The 17692-nt window shown below is 35.1% G+C and overlaps 1 protein-coding gene and 1 non-coding gene across 2 annotated transcripts in view; both read right to left on the bottom strand.

Annotated features, from left to right (window-relative positions):
• Positions 1-4640: 4640 nt before the first annotated feature.
• LOC119632736 lies at positions 4641-4708 on the bottom strand. Its single transcript, XR_005246822.1, has one exon. It is a non-coding gene; the product is annotated as a U6atac minor spliceosomal RNA (small nuclear RNA).
• A 1856-nt stretch (positions 4709-6564) lies between these two features.
• Positions 6565-17692, bottom strand: part of LOC119632072 (myb-like protein X) — a 27040-nt gene continuing 15912 nt past the window's right edge. The window contains exons 4-7 of the mRNA XM_038024774.1: positions 8175-13712; positions 7912-8114; positions 6851-7388; positions 6565-6774 (exon numbers count right to left, since the gene is read on the bottom strand). Coding sequence (XP_037880702.1) covers positions 6695-6774; positions 6851-7388; positions 7912-8114; positions 8175-13712 — 6359 coding nt within the window. The 3' untranslated portion in view covers positions 6565-6694. The remainder of the gene's footprint in view (positions 6775-6850; positions 7389-7911; positions 8115-8174; positions 13713-17692) is intronic.

Here is a 17692-nt window from a genome sequence, read left to right as displayed (position 1 = left end):
GTTTTGATATTGTATCATTTTTCTCACACACAAACTTTTGTTTACATTATGAATATTACAAAAAAAACAAAAAGAAGCTATTATTTATTTATTATATTACTTAATTTTTTACAATTAATTTGAAAGCAATTTACTTTGAATATGAATAAATATACCTTGCAATATATTTATTGACTAAATAATAATCGCACTTTGTTACACATGGCCTTTACCCGTCTATATTTTGCTTAGGATATCCAAACTCATACATTTTATTTATATTACTGAGAGCGCATGAATAAATTAAACAGTAAAATGCATTTCATTCATTCATTAACAAACCTTATCGACAAAAGAGCGCGCTATTAACCCCTTGCTTGCAATGTAATTGTTTGTTATCGCGCAAGCGCGCTTTAAACATCCCCCAAGTAAAAGGCATAACAAAAGCGAAACGGAAAAAGGAAAGAGAATTGCTTACTAAGCGATTATGCTTTGTTCAAGGAGAGATCGAAAGTAAGAGAGGCAGAGAGAGATAGAGAGAGAGAGAGAGAGAGAGAGAGAGAGAGAAGGGATAGATGCAGTATAGAAAATATTTTATTTTCCATTTAAATTTCCCTACCTTTACAATCGTTTCCAGGAAGGGTGTATATGGACATGCTGACATACTGACGGCATCACATCTGATAAAACGGTGAATATTTATGTATGTATTTATTTTGTTCTCTGAAAAAAAAAAAAAAAAATGTAAAAAGCTTTCTTTTTCTTTATAAGAGAAAAGCTTTTCGAAATATATGAAATATAGGATGAAACTAGAAAGTATTTTCCATATTCCTATTGCAACATACGTATGATAGATATTGTGCGACACAGAGGCAATGAAACCTTTACCGTTAATTCAGAGTTTCCGTAGAGATGCATCAATACATTTTCAGGAGAAGACGTGCACGGGTTGTCGAGTAGTGCAAAGCTAAGATATAAATATTGCCAAATTAGGCTGAGTTAATCATCGTATTAACAGACTAAAGGTAGTTTTTTGCTTTCTCTTTGACTTGTATCGGATTGCCTCGACAACAACAAATAATGTCAAATATCCCAATGAGCAATACCAGCCCGAAATAAGCAAGGTACAATCAAGAGGTAATCACGTATTACGTCAATAATTCTTCAAAAGTTTCTATTACGCTTTGAACCGCCAATTTTGAAAATTGATGCTGATCATAATCGAATAGAGTCGGTGTGTAAGCAAATGTCTGCCGGAACTACTATAGGAAACCGTTAAACTACAAATACAAATTATCTCATACAAGTATAATATTTGATTAGGCGTGCGCGGGTTGAACAAGCAGATGGCATAGGATGCTTGATTTAAGTTCGATAAAGGGAAATGCCTTAAATGGATAAAACGAAAGAAAATTGATATTCAATGCGAAAAATGCAAGGTCGTATACATCTTTAGTAATTCGGAAAAATTAGTGACAAGGGTCTGCTTGGGTAATAAACAAGTAAATAATATTGAATAATACTTGATCACAAATAATGCTAAAATAATCGCATTCATGCAAACATATTCTTATTTTTTCTCAATACCGTTAACAGCGGTGGCAAACTATGCATTTATTTGGATTTAAAATTATTTTCGTTATAGCAAAATAACGGTTTACCTATACTTTCATATGCGCTCATGTAAAATATGAGAGATTCCTACAAGACCTATTGCTCAATGCATTGCCTATAATATAATAACGCTATACACATTATACATTATACATTTACATATATATTGTAATCGGTCACATAAAAAGTCTTTGCGGTTTTTGTCCCCGGTTTCGGTTTTCCTGCTTTCTGTAGCCAGCTGCTATCCCTCACAGCTTACGGGCCGGTCTTGCTCTACCTTTTGCAAAATTTCATCGAGTTTTTCAGTGACTGCGAGGTGCGCATACAGATGTCAAAGGACATCGAACACCTCTTTCGATCCCGCCCTCGTTCACCTATGTTTTCGCATATTCTACCTTTTTTATTGTAAAAATCATCACACAGCGTATCTCTTCACATATTTTACTCACTTTCAAATCAATGCGACTTTTTACTCGAGTAGAGTATTCGAAAACTATCTTCACAAAAAGTGTAAGCTGAAATGTCACCTTTCTAAGCACATAGTCATTTTAGACAATTAGATGAGTGTTGCCCAATATATAGGCATTAACACCATTCCGCGGAAAAAAAACCGCAAAGACTTTTTATATGATCTAATACATATAATCCAATGTATTGTAATAGCATCATATAGGGTTAGACGATATAATTGAGAAAGCAAAGGGAGAGAAAACAAGATTATCAAACAAAACTTAAATAAACAAAGTGCATACAATATGTAGGTAGATTCATTAAAGAATAACATGTGAAACATTGCGGGGCAAATCAACAAATTCAAATCGCGCTATTCAGCGTACAGTTTTAGGTGAACTAGAGTGAATCGTATAAGCGATATAGAGCAACAATTCTAAAATTTGTTTATTTAGAAAATCGTTACATGGATTGAATACCGCTAAGGATGATATGAAGTCAGCCAGATAAGATTGATAGACAGTTTGTTGTTTGCAGTTTGTTGATGTGACATTGAGAGACTGTATTCCGTGCAAGTGCAGCAAGATATAGCAATGGCGCTTGCAAAATAGTTTAACATATTAACATTATTAACATTTTGTTCGACAAATTTGACTGCGATTTTCTATAGAACATCAGGTAAAGAAATTTGATATAAAGACTTGCACGTTTGCACTGTGTAACCAACGAATCTTATCAAAATTTATTTTTAGGAAAAAACGATTACGATATTTGAGCGCACGATTGCTTGTTCACGAAGAGCGCAACAGAGGACAAAAAAATCTCATCTCATTGGTGAAAAATGTTGAATCCAATGCAATGCAACAGTTGAATACCTGCGCAATATAATAAATATCGTAACGATCTCAATGCAGTGCTCTGTAGCATATCAGCAGCAATTTCTATATAAAAATAGGGGAATTATTTGTTTGCTTTAACTAAAAATGAGAGAATTGTTAAAAAGCTTGTAGTGATCTTACGATCAATCCATTCTAATAGACGTTGTCGAGAAGATTTTCAAAGTTTAAAAGAATCACTCGAATAATTGCGTCTTTTTATACCCACCACCGTAGGATGAGAGGTATATTCATTTTATCAAAACCTTTGCAACACGTAGAAGAAAACATCAGAGACTCCACAAAAAATATATGCATTCTTGGTCAGCGTCAAATTCTAAATCAATTTAAGCGTGTCCGTCTGTCCGTCTATGTGGTGTTTGTTATTGGCACACTCCTGCTTGCAAAAATGAAGATATCAACTTAAAATTTGGCAGAAATAGTGGAAATTCTTGCACGCAGGTTGATATTGAAAATGGGCCAAATCGGTTGAAGGACACGCCCACAGCATCACGTAAACTGAGAACACTTTAAATAATAAATTTACAAATAAATTCACAAAAGTTTGACCGCATGTTCAATGGGTGATGCTGTTGCATTCGTGCACAAAAATTGGAAAAAATTGACCACGCCTACCCAATAGTGTAACAAAGATTACCTTTATAACGCGCAAAAGCAAGCTTCAAAAACCCCATAAAGTATACAACTTCTTGGCCAGTTTCAAATTTGGAAATATGTCCGCCTGTTCGTCTGTCCATCCGTCTGTTTGCGCAACTTTGTAGCATTTGTGGTAAACATTTTGGTTAGTGAAAATCAAGATGTCAAGAATTTGGAATTGATCTAAACTTTGTAAAGGACACGCCTACAACGACCACATGCCTATACGATAAAAAACTTTTATTTTGAAAATAGAAAAAATCAACTGCGCCCAATCCATATTATAGAGCGGGAAAATTTTGTTTTTTTACTTTTTTTATCTCTTGTAGTATAATGATGATGGGTATAAAAGGTTCGGTGCCGAACGAATATAATTTTCTTACTTGCTATTAATACAGTTTGTCAGGTTTTTAGTTTGTTGTGCTTAGATTCGCGATAGCGAGTAAAGTCGATCGCTAGTCTGACATTTGAAGTGATAGCCGTCGATTATCGAGGCGATGGACGGGTTGGTAAGTTCACAGGCGATCCATAAATGGTGCATTTCTATATCCCGTATACACCAGTTAAGAAACACAGGCATATTAACTTTCTGCAGATGTATGAAATGCCCAGAAAAGCTTGAGAAGGACCGAGCCATCATTACACCGAGCTTGTGTGTACTGCTGTCGTCGTTGTTTTTATTTGTTCAACTTACAGGCTGCAATTGTTGAGATATTGTAATGATGAAATTGATTGCACTGACATGTTTTGGTCCAAGGCCGAACGCTATTGAAAACAAACAGATCAGAGCACTTTTTAGATGACTTCGCATATAATCTTTATATGAACAATCGTATTTAAGCAACGTATCATAGTATATCTTCTACTGGAACTTGACTCGGTCTAGTGTGTTTACATGTTTTTTTTTTTATTAGTTTATTATCTTTTTTGACTGTACGACCGATTAAAGCGGAGATCTTTGTAGAATAATGCCGTTCGAGGGGATCATTATATATATTTTTAAGTTTTTCATAAAATTTTTCAACTGAAATCATTAAGAAAGTATGTGGTCCGTATCAGATACGCAAAAAAATTACATTTAACGCCATCCTCGTCTAAGGGAATTGCTAACTTGCTTTCCCTTCAAACGACCTACTACTCAAGCAAGTAGAGATTATAATATAAAACGGATAGCCTTAGATGCTAGTGCTTTAAGACTAAGACTTCAGTTTCAGAGTTTATTTCTGTTTCTTTAGCTAAATTTCGACAAAGAGACGATGCTTTTTTGCTTATGATAAATGTTTAAATTAATTTATCAAAAAATCGTCTGTGTTCCCCTAAATAAACTTATTTAAAAGATATTCGCAAAAATTCGAATGGAAAAGGAGACCATGTACGGGATAAAACGTTTTAAGGAATCGTGTTTAAAGCTTCACTCAAATGCAATTGATTTCTCTGCAATCCCAGAATTATAGAACTATTCTACTATGCCTCTCTGAAATAATTTTTTCTTCCCTTAACTTTTTCCCGAAGGTTTTAGGCTAAAACGCCCATCTATTTGCTGCATGTATGTTCTACACTTTTAATCTTTTGATAGACGGACTAATGATATTCCCCCTAGCGGAGCTATTCTAAATGTATTATTGCTTGAAAATGCTTTCCAGTGAAGATAAGAACTTTAGATTTGAACCTTGTAGCCGTTACTACACTAGAGAACTGGCCACGTTCCCCTGCACATGTTATTGCTTGGAAATGCTTTCAAGTGAAGATAAAAATTTTAGATTCGAATCCAGCAGGCGTTAGTGCACCAGAAAAGTTAGAAAACAGCGGAGAAGATGTTAGCCTATCACTTGTCAGTAGCGAAACTAACTAGTTCTTTCGATGCGCTCACGGAAGAGCCTTATTTTTGAGGAAAACGATTTTTTCGGGTAATGAATTTTGTGCCGCATTTCCTCCGGCAAGGCTTAAAGCGTCTATTTACCTACTAAAAATAAATATATATTTTTTCTGACCTCTATGCGGCGGTGTACGTGATGCAGTGTGTTCGCTTTCTAAATATGCGAAATATAACTTACCTCAGAATATATTAGTGTATCGATCAATGGTCAAACAACGCGATGAGTTTTATCAGTGGTAGTTGAGTGACCAAACCGTTAATATTTGTCAGGTAAGCAATTATGACGCCTTAAGTCTAAGGTGAAGCATATGTGTATGTATTTTCTAAGGATAGGGGAAATATTGCAGCATTTCGCCAAGCGGTGTGACGTGTATGCTATCACTGTCGCAGTTAAACCTGGTATGCGTGAAAGTATAAATTTACCTTGTTTCTATTAATGATTTAGAAAACACTTGCCGATGATAAATTTATTTATTATTATTTATTTAAAAATTCAATTAATAGAAAAGAAATTATAGTTTTTTTTTTTTTTTTTTTTTTTTTTTTTTTGAATAATATAATAATTTTTCCAATTTTCTTTATATCATCTTTATAAAATTATATAATGCGTTTACATATCGTTTGTTTAAATTTAGATTGTTTCTATGAATTTCAACTTATTTACAAGAGTTTGACATATGCATTTTCTTTTAAAATTTATTTATTTAAGAAGAGTATATGAATAATTCAATAAAAGCGATACGACATTAATCCAAGGACTCGTTCTCCATAAATTAAAAACTACGAATCAAACTTTGAAAGACTAAATATAGGAGAAAGAAATAAAAAAAAAAAAAAAAAACACTATGATTCTAATTAAGCAAAACAATATTATTTTTAGTCACGTTGTGTGCTTGATGGTAAACAAAAACATAATAATAGTCACAGTAATTAGCACTGGCTCTAACAATTGTTAGCATCGCTAGGTTAAAGGACAGCCATTATTATTATTGTTATCGTCCTTTAATAGCAAGGTAACAATTGTAGTTAAAAAGCGCTTCAATATTTTTGTTTGATTTGTTTTTTTTTTTTTTCTCTTTAGAATAAATTAACTTTAACTAGGGAGTAATGCAAAAATTTAAATAAAATCGATCAACCATGACAGACTAAATATTAGGATAAATGCTTTCGTTTAAATGCAATAAAAAAAAAAAATAATAATAATAATAAAAATAAAATCAAATAATAATAATATCGAGGTTCTCTACCACAACAACATTGGACGATGTCTGGCTAAAAAGTTTGTGACGCGTGCCGGTTTATTGAACGAAGGCGCAGGACATCCTAGAAAAAGATGATATATATATGTAAATATGTAGATATGTATATATGTATATATATGAGAAATGTATGTACTTACTGCATACTGAGCATGTTTGTTCATCGGTACCATCACCGCACCCATCACGGCCTGAGCAAACAATGGCGGTGGAACGACAGCGTCCGTTACTGCATCGGTGCGGGCAATAAGCTGAAATAGGGTTGCTAGTCAAGCCACCGGCTGTTAGCAATTTAAGAAAAAGATTGGGCATAGAACGAGAGCCACATAGGTGGGGTGGTTCGTCACTCCCATCACGGCAACTAATTATGGCATTACAATACTCATACTCGGGCAAACATTCGCCGCTCTTGCAACGGAATGTATGTAAAGGACAATCCTCGTTGGATTTTAGATCGCTGCAGCCTAATTCGTCTTCACCATGCGGGCACTGTTTGCGACCATCGCAAAGAGCTGCTCTGGAAACGCATCTAGAACTTACGCTGCATCGGAAAGCCTCCGTAGGACAAGTTTGATTTAAACGGGCATTAATAGTACACTCTTCGTCAGAGGCGTCATTACAATCCGCACGACCGTCGCAAACAAAGAACCACGAGATGCATACGCCACTGGAGCGACACTAAAAAATAATTTTTTTTAAGAAAAAGAAAGAAAATCGGTTTCAAAGCAGCAAAGAATTTCATTACCAACCAGGTAGTAACAAAAACAATTTAAAGAAAGTGAAACTAAATTCTCACTAGATCTTAGATCTTTGAGAGTGTATTTATATTTTCAAAGCATATGCAACGCAGCCAAACAAGGTTCAGAGACCATGGAGAGCGTATATAAATTCTTGATTAATATCAAACTCGATCCCAAGGATGTTCGTTAGTCCATCTGTCCGCGTTTGTTCTGTGTAATGTCGATCGCGAACATGCAATCGGTAACTCAATTCAAGCTTCAATTTAGCGAAATGAATTTTGTTTTCGAACAAAAAAACACCTGTTACACTCAACTAAACTTGTAGATTAACGAAATTTCACTTTTTTTTAGGATTTTCTTTTTTTCGATAACAATAATAAAGGACATGAAGGATTTGGCATATGCCGAAGATAACTTTCTTAACTATTACTTCAATGGAGGCCTGTAAATTTGAAATGTACCTGAAATGTACCAGGACTGCATCCAGTGCTTTGAGCGCCACACTGCTTTGATTCTTGAGGAGAATATGTATTTACTGCACAATCGCAAACGCCTTGCTCATTGCATATCGCATTCGAATCTGATAATTGACACTGTTTGTCATTAGAACATCTCAGCCCCAAAGAAATGGCTTCTAAGCTCAGTTCTACCCGTTTACGTATTACTGAAATCGATAAATTATTTATTAATTAATTTGGATTGGAAAATATTCAATCCGTAATACCTGTGGCTAATTTGCTAGACATGGAATTATCAGTTGATGATATATCCCAAACAGGTTCAGGCGTGACGTCAGTGTCAGTGTCTTCTGCAGCACTTTGCACTAAAGGCATTAATGTGGTTACAATTGGCGCGGCTGGCTCCATTACTGTAACACGACTTGCCAAATTTAACATAGTTTGCGTAGTTAGCTCTATTATATCGGCGGCGCTGGTTGTTACTTCTGTAAACGATTTCTCAGTTTTTTCTTCTTCATGTTGTCCTACGGTGCTAGATTCGGTCACTATATTGTCGGGTTCGAATTCATGCGCTTGATAGATACGATCACCGGACATGTCGTATATTGGTACTTCTAAGGCAAGAGGTCTCATAGTGCGTGTCGCTTGCTCATCAATATTGACCTTAGCATCAGAAGTCTCCTGATGATCTCCGGAAGCTTCCACTTTACTTTCTTCGGGATAAACTATATTATGCTGGTATTGTTCTTGCATATCCGGATAGAAAGTTATCAATTTGTCTTCTGGATTTATGGTTACTAACAACGGCGTTTCATGACTGACAGGAGACTCCTGATTTACTAATTTTTCTTCAGAAATATTCGTATCTTCTGCTATAAGATCTGGAATTTCTTCCTGCAATTTATGTTGTATGTCTAGGCGATTATCTGCATCTGCAGAACGATCAGGTTGTATTGTGATTTGATTATCCTCTTCTCTCATCAGGTCACTTAATATATCTGCGATTGATTCACTTTCGTAAAATTCTTGACTCGATGGTTCTTCATAATCCGAATGCGATGCCTGACCGTAAGCCGAATCTTCGATTTCATTTTCAAAGTTTTCATTCAAAACTTTTTGCTTATCGCTTTCGAGTTCGTTGGTTCCAATTTTTTCCGTGACGGTTAAGATATTTACTATAGGCGATTCTGTGGGCTCTAAAAACTCATTTGATTGCTCATCGTTTGTAATTTGTTTAATGTGGGTCTCCAAATCATTGGTATTGAGGTTCTCTATAGGTATATTAAGGCTTTCGTTGGGCAAATCGTAGCTCAAGCTATTAATGTTTTGTGGCAAACTATGATTTTCTTCGCTATCCATTAGCTTGTATTCTTCGAGCTTATTCGTTTCATGAGCTTGTTCGTCGCTACTGGTCTCATTGGTCATCTTAGAGTCTGCGTAAGTTAAAATGCTTTCCTCCTCTTCGATTTTATCAATTGCTTCCGTTACTATTTGTGAAACGTTCAAATCGTTACTAGCTTCCTCTTCTTCCTCTTTTTCCTTCTCTTCCTCTTTTTCTTCTTCTTTAATGTGGTCGTGATCTTCGGTTTTTTCACTGGGCGGCAGTGTCGTAAAATAAACATAATCACTTACTTTTTCTTCTTCTTGCACGTCTTGAATGTTATTCATTTTGATGTCTTCGGGGTTGTTATTAATCTCTTCCTCCTTCTCACTGCCTTCCGAATAAATATTAAATGTTTGCATCTCTTCCTGATCTTCGTTAATTTGCTCCTTCTCATTTTCTTCCTCATGCAATTGTTGATTAAGATTATCTTGACTAGTTTCTTCAAAAGACTGTTGATGATATATTTGAGGTTGGCTTTCAGTTGTTCCCGCAGATTTATCTTCACTATCGACCGCTTCAGCTTCGGGCGTCTGTGTCATGTTCGGTATAGTCAATCCTTGTCCAATTTGCGGCTCGTGGTCCTGTTCGTTATGTTCTTCATTGGATGCGATCTCAACTATTTTCTCACTATTTTCGCTTATCTCGGATGGGAAGTTCTGATTAAATAATTCCGATGAGGTTTCGTCATGCTCTACTCTTTTCTGATTCTCGACATCAACTTCATTGTGATTTTCAATTTCGTGATTTATTTTGTTATTCTCAGTTTCGCTAATATAATTAATTGATTCTCCCGGACGTTGTTCATTATCCAGCGTCTCAGTATATTGTTCTGGGGATTTATATGGAATTTCGGTAGCAAGTTCAAAGAATTCATGCTGACCGATATCTACTTGAATTTCATTTTTTTCATCCAACATCTCACTATCAGTTTTAGGCAAATCAGTGATTTGCTGATATTCGTAGAAATACGTAGGCTCCTGAAGACTTAAGTGAGGATTTTCATCATAAACTTCGTTTATATCGCTTACGGCTTCAGCATTTTCAGGTACAAACTCATCCTTTTCGCCTCCTTGAATAGCATTTTCGGTCGGTGCTTGATCAATTGGTTCAATGTGCTCCGTTTGACCATCAGTTGTCAATTGATTTTGAAGATCTATGTTATTTCCTTGAAGAGGTTCTTCTTCATGGTGCTCAAGCAAAGAAATAATATCGTGAAGTTCAGTAGTGCCATCGTTTATAGGTCTCTTTATCAAATTATTTATATTTGATGCATCTAAATATTTTTCATTCGAATCCTGATCTTGTTCTGATGCAATAATGTCTTCATCTACACCTTCTGCAATATTTTCAAGTACAGGGGTATCCGTAACGTCTTTGAAATCGTCTTGCTCCTTAACGGAATTCAGATCATTCCATTCATCCTGTGGCTGTTCTGATGGCGTACCATTTTCAACTTCATTTTCCTGGTTATCTACGTCTTCACTGCTTGGCTTATTTTCGCTTACTTCTGTAACAGAGGCAACATTTACATTTGATTGATTACTTTCTTCGGTATTTTCCGCGCTCAAAGATTCTTCGATAGGTTTTGTCGTCATTTCTTGAATGCTTTCTGTTACATCCTTGATTTGATGGCCTTCTTCTTCAACGTCGTTAATTGCATTTTCCGGCAAGGATTCCTCTATTTTAGTGTCATCTTTGAAATTATCCGATATGGAATAGTTGACATTGTCATTAATAGAATCTTGTAGAGCATTACTGGTTTGTTGATCTATGGCGTTAAAAGTTTCGTTAGATTGTTCTTCTTCTACAATATTTGCATCCCGTTCAGTCGATTTATTTTGGTCCGAGTTTAAGTCACCTTCAGTTTCACTACTATATTGATGCTCTGCGGCGTAGACTTCGTAATTTGTTAACGGGTTCTCATAGTAATTCTCTTTATCCTCAGTAGAGTCAATGTAGTGCTCTTTTATTGTTTCCGAATTTGCTTCCTCTGCAATTTCACCATCATGATCCATGATATCGTTCGTAGGGTCATGTGATAAAATCTCATTTCCATGTTGACCTTCGGGAAGTTGAATATCTATATTCGGATTCACAGTAGTAGGTTCGGATTCTACTGATTCTTGGTTCTCTGGCTGAATTCTTTCTGACTCTTCCTCCTCCGCTACATTAGATTCTGTTAATTCTTCTATTATCGAATCCAATTTAATGTTGTCGTCCGCACTTTCTTGAAGAGGAGTTTCGATTATGTCTGCATTTATAATCGGATTCCCATCGTGAGTTGTTTCGATACTATGATCATTTTCTTTTCCGTCTTCTTGCTGTTGACCTTCTTGCATTGCATTGTCTATATTTTCGATTTCATTTTGTGGCTCCATTTCGATAACTTCATTCGGACTTTCGTTTCGTTTTTCCTCATTTTCGTTCTCTTGCTCTTTCTCCTCCTCTTCCTCTTTCTCTTTCTCTTCCTCTTCATCTTCATTTTTCTCTTTGTTTTCTTCTTCTTCTTCTTCTTCTTCTTTTTGATCTTTTCCCTTTTGAATATGTTTAACATTATAGTCTGTCTCTTCTTGCTTAACAGTATTGATTTCTTGATTGGGTTCCTCTGTTATGGCGTCGGTAACAGGTTCTTGATCACCTTCAATTTCTAAAGAACTTGTTTCACTATAAATTTCATTTTCTCCCCCATTTTGTATGGATTCCAGAGCTTCTGCGTTTGCATTAAGTGCGGTTTCTTTCACTTCACTTAAAACTTCTTGTATTTCATTTGTTTCACGTTCGTTCTTCATGTCATTCACATTTAGTAGCTGCTCCAGTTCGTTTTCAATAGCGATTTGTTGTCTATCCGTTACAGTATTGTCTTCTAAGTTACTAAAGTGTTGCAAAAGTTCTTCAGGTCTTGTTGTGATCTCTTGTTCTTCGTTAGCGATATCTTCATTTGAACTATAGTTAAGCACGTTATTAATGCCTACGAGCATTTGGTCTGTTTCTGTTTCTGCTTCTGCTTCTGTTTCTGTTTCTGTTTCTGTCCCCGTCTCTGTCTCCCTGTCTATCTCTGACTCCGTTATTTTTTTCTCACTATTGTCTGTTGTTGGTTCGCCTATAGCATTATCGTGGATGTTATAGTTGATGTGATTGTTGTTGTTATTATTACTATTATTGTCGTTGTTGTTTTTATTGTTATTATTATTGTAGTTATTGTTGTTGCTGTTATTATTATTATTATTATTATTATTATTGTTATCATTATTATCATTGTAGTCGTTTGTTACCTCAGACTTGTCGTCTATATTGAATGATGCAGCAACATTATTTTCTGATAATGCTTCATTTTCTTTAAATTCATCTATAAAATATCGGCGAGTTGTTGCTGCTTCTTGTTCTGCGTCATCGTTAGCGTAAGGTTGCTGAGTTATAATAACTTTATCACTTGCACTCACAACTTCAGGCTTCAATTCGACGTCAACATTTTCAACACTTTCACTTTCTACTTCTTTCTCATCTGCTTCGGTAGTTGAAGTTTGGCTATGATGTTCTGGTTCGTTGTGTTCGGTGCTATATCCAGTTTCCGAAGGTATTTTATTAAAATTTTCTTCATTAATTTGCGAAGAAGCGGTGGTTGGAAGATTTATGATATCATCTTCATCTTCTCTCTCCTTATCATAAGGTTGCTCTTGTTCGTAGACGTTTTGCTCCATGGATTCTTGCTCTTGGAATTCATTTTGTTCAGTTTCGTAATCAAAATTCATAGTATGATCTATGACTGTATGAATGGGAGCCGTGTCTTCAATGTCTCCATTTAAGGCTGAAGACGGTTTATCTTGTTCAAGAAATTGTTGCTCCTCCTGAGGCACCTTAAATTCATTTTCTTCCGCGTTGTCTTCGTTTGATTGATCTTCGACTTTATACGGATAATCGTCAGCGCTTTGATGGCTTTCGTCATCTGAATGTGGAAGTAAGGTAGGCAATGTTATTAGGGCCTGCAAAGTGGTAGACTCCAACTTGATATCATCAGGTGTTTCAGGGATTCCCAATAATTTTTTGTCGGTTTCATAGTCAGCTTCTTCTACCGATACATTATTTCCTATTTCAGCTAATGGCACTTCAGTAGGAATATGTGGTTTCTCGACATGTAACGTTTCAGTATGGGCTTCAATGTGGATCGTAGTCTCCATAATAGGTGTTTCATGCAATATTATTTCACTAGAATTATTTATTAACATTGTTTCAGATACAGGAACTGACGGAACAGATGACGTCTCTTCACTAATAGCATCAACACATTGGCCCATTTGAAGTTTGGCAGGCGCTGTACACTGGCAGCGACCAAAAAGATTCGGTATCAAAAAATCGCAATGCGTACGTTCATGAAACATTTGACAATGAGCATGACTGTAACAAACTGAACCAGGTGGAGCAGCTGCAATAGAAAAAAAAGGAAAACTACAATGGAAAAGTTCTGCAAGATCTATCAAAGCAGTCAAAATCGATTGTTAGTTTGTGGCTAACAAAGAAATATATTATTAATGCTTGAGAATTGTGCAACCAACGTGTTGTTTAAAGAACCGTTCGTTTGTGCCAAAAGCCCTAAATGGTTTATCTATCAATACCGTATTTGTTGGCATTCCACGGCCCAGCTGCTCTTTTACTTAGCAATTACAACACACCTGCTTTTGGCTTTAATCTCAGCTGACACACTTTTTTTCTAGTTGCAGTTTAACTAAATCTTAGCGGAGAAGAAATGTAAGGAAGAAACGAAAAAATGGCAACAAAAGAAAAACAATAAAAAGCATCGACCGCTTCAAGTCTGCCAAATAACCATCAATAGCAAGCAACAGGCAAAATGCCGCTCAACCTGTTTCCAATGGTTAGTCATTCTACTTAGCCACTGTAGGCAGGAGCGTACCTTAATATTGTAAAATGGTAAAAGAAGCGGGAAAAATATTTAAAAGATATGCGCAATGTAACGCAACACAACGCAACACAACGCAACTGAACGTAATGTAACGTAACGTAACGTAACATAAACGCTATTTACACGAAGATCGCAGACAATAAATATATGCTTGAAAGCTTTCTCATTACGGTAATGATAATGTAGTCACAAATTTTTGTGGAAACTGCAAGTCTATCTCATCACGCTATTGGAAGAAGTCATCGCCATTATTTTGCGCTACATATTTAAATAAGGAGCCGTTAACTCGGACGTTAGTGCGTTTTTTGGCGCAAAATATTGAAAAAAGAAAAAGAAAAATTCTATATCGATCGACGCTTCGTTCCTGGCATTTTCTATATTGGGGAAATAGTGTCTTTGAGAAGATGAACCCACCTGCACTCAACAGTTTCTCTATATACTTTTAAGTACCCTCCAAATAATCATCCCCCATTACTCCATCAGCCTGTCTCTCTCTTTCTCTCTTTTATTTCCTTTTCTTCCCCTTTTTCTCTTCATGTCAGTGTGCGGTGCGCTCACGAAATTATGTTTGTTGACAACTGATCAGGTTTTCACCTCAGTTTGAATGCGCAACGACTAATATTTATAGTTACACATAAAATAAGCACGAGAATGACAACAAACCCAAAACTAGTTTCTACTAAATCAACTGTAGCATGCACCTATGCCAAAATGTTGGTCGAATAAACGAAAAAAAAAATAAAAAAATCAAAGAAAAACTCCATTAAAGATGACACAAAAACTAAAATATACAATAAGGAAGTTTAATGCATTCATACCTGCATCCATATATACATACATACGCATACCTATATGCTATAGTACTCACTTTGATTGTCAGCATACGAAAAAAAAAAAAAAACGGGAAAATGTTACGTATACGCATAAAGGTACACATGCGCATATAAACACACATACACACACACACACACACATGCGTAAACAAATGCATAAAACAAGATAAGATAGAAGAATTTCGCATCGAAGACAAGTTTCCACTTTTGTTATGTTGAATTGCTTAGCACTTGGAGAGCATGAAGAAACAGATGAAGAAGATGGAAGTGATTGATCGATTGACTGATTGATTAGTAAGTGACATTATGGTCCATCACCATGGTTGGTTAAAATAACCCAATTATCATTGGAATGCCATACATGGCTTGGATGTTTTCAAACGTATGAGATTTTCCTCCTGAACGTATGTCATTGATGTGAAATGTGAGAAATATATATATATATATATATATACATCAGTTACAGGGGGAATAAGTTCAGAGCTTATCTTTAGCCTCTCAATCGTATCCTTTAGGGAACAATTCCAAAATTATTGTAACAGGTACCCTACAAGCAGGACAATTGTTGACTTTAATTGCATGCGGCATATACAAGTTTTCAAGTTTCGCAGTAAAGCAAACCTAGGGATCACGAACATATTTATACGCAAAACAATAGAAACCATCTTTTTTTTTTTATTAGCATTTTTAGCGGAATATTTGTGTATCTTCGTTTTCTCTTTGTATTCTCATTCGTCCTAATCGTTGAAAATTTTCTTTATAGCGGAGTATAGATATAAATAGAAGACAAGAACAGTTTCTAGATCATTTAAAGCATCTGTCATCTTCAGGCAAAATCAAGCTTTCCATTAGAGTAAGACGATCCGAAACTGTTAGCGCACCTTCTGCAAAGATCTTACAACTTTCCCATACTATTTTAATAAAGAAACCCAATAAGAGAAACAAGCGAGAATAAGAAATTCTTTCCAAGAATACAAGAATGCAAGTTAATAAAGCATCCTAGGTGTCCTAAGGGAAAAAAAGGTAATGAATAAATACTAGAAGTAGATTCAACTGAATCTCTTACGAATGACTTTAGTATTAAGCTGGACAATAGATGCACAAATTCTGCAAAGGTTTGCAATCAATCTCGTTAAGTGTATCAACAATTTATCACAAGCAGTTTAGGACATCCATCCTACGCGTCCTTATCCTTAGATAGAAAGGAATATTTTTTTCACGATTCTCGTCCAAAGTTATATTCAAGTTTACTTAGGCTTACGTATTAAGTAAATTTAACAAATATTTATTATGTGAATATTTATTCGTTTCAGTTCTTTGTTTCTTTCTCATCAATTAATGGAAATCACCATATGACAGGTTTCCCAAGAAATGATAGGCACGCATAATAGAATGTTGATGTGTAGATATATGGCAATGTATGTAACCTTAAGTGTGGAATGCGTCAAGTGTTTTTCTTTTTCTTTGCTTAATTTTTTTTTTTTTCCTTATTTTTACTGTTCACCTTTTTATATTGTTTCAATAGAAAATTACAGTAAAAAGCGAACTGGTTGAAAATGATGACTATAACAATAGCCATGGTAATGACAACGACGACGACGACGACGACGACGACGATGATGATGACGATGATGACGATGATGATGATGATGACGATGTTGATGAGAATGATGATGATGATGATGATAATGATGATGATGATGATGATGATGATGATGATGACAATGATGATAACGATTTCACGATGATGTATTTTATCTTCTCACAGACAAGGAAGTAATAAAATTATAAAATATGGGTCATTAAGCTTTACAAGACAGCGAAATCAGAAACAAAACACAAAAAAAAAAAACAAAACAAAAAAGAGAAAAATATAAAGAAACCACGGTTCCATGGTAGATCATCTTTAGCAACAATGACAAAATAATAATTATAACTTTTGCTTTTCGCTCACATGCACACCGATATATATATATATATATATATATTAGAAGCAGATATACAAGCAACCAAACAGACAGACAGACATATAGACAGACATAAAAAGATCATAATGCCATGAAAAAAGCATATCATAAAAATGAATAGTTATTCTTGTAACTGTATATATATATATATGTATGTCGTATTGTCGCAGTTATTAATAACTAACTACACAAATACATATATATATATATACAAATACATGAAACAATGTTAGCATACGTTTAGCGTATGTATAAACGCATATGGATGCTTGCATATATTGTGTGGTATGGTATGGTGTGATGTGGTGTGGTGTAGTAATGTGTGTAATGCATTGCATTGTATTTCATTTTATTATATCGTATATTTTATTGTGTGGTCTTGTGTTTTAGTTGGTATGACTGGCATACTTTTTCTTATCATAATGTGCTCGCATTTCTTTCTATTTTATTATTACTACTGTAAAAATGAAGTAAAACAGAAATAAGTAATAATCTTGAAATGTCGTGCTTGCTGCTATTGTTGACTATTTTTATATCGTGTAAAAGAAATCCGGAACAGAACTTATTTTACTATTATAACTGTTACTTTCATTTCGTATAATATAAATGAAACATTATTGTACGGTCGTGTTTGTGTATGTGTGTGTGTGTGTGTGTGTGTGTGTGTGTGTGTGTGTGTGTGTGT

The sequence above is a fragment of the Glossina fuscipes genome, unplaced genomic scaffold, assembly GCF_014805625.2.
Source record: "Glossina fuscipes isolate IAEA_lab_2018 unplaced genomic scaffold, Yale_Gfus_2 1, whole genome shotgun sequence".
Lineage (NCBI taxonomy): Eukaryota > Metazoa > Arthropoda > Insecta > Diptera > Glossinidae > Glossina > Glossina fuscipes.
Note: the sequence above shows the minus strand (reverse complement) of the source record. Positions and strands in the feature narration are given on the sequence as shown.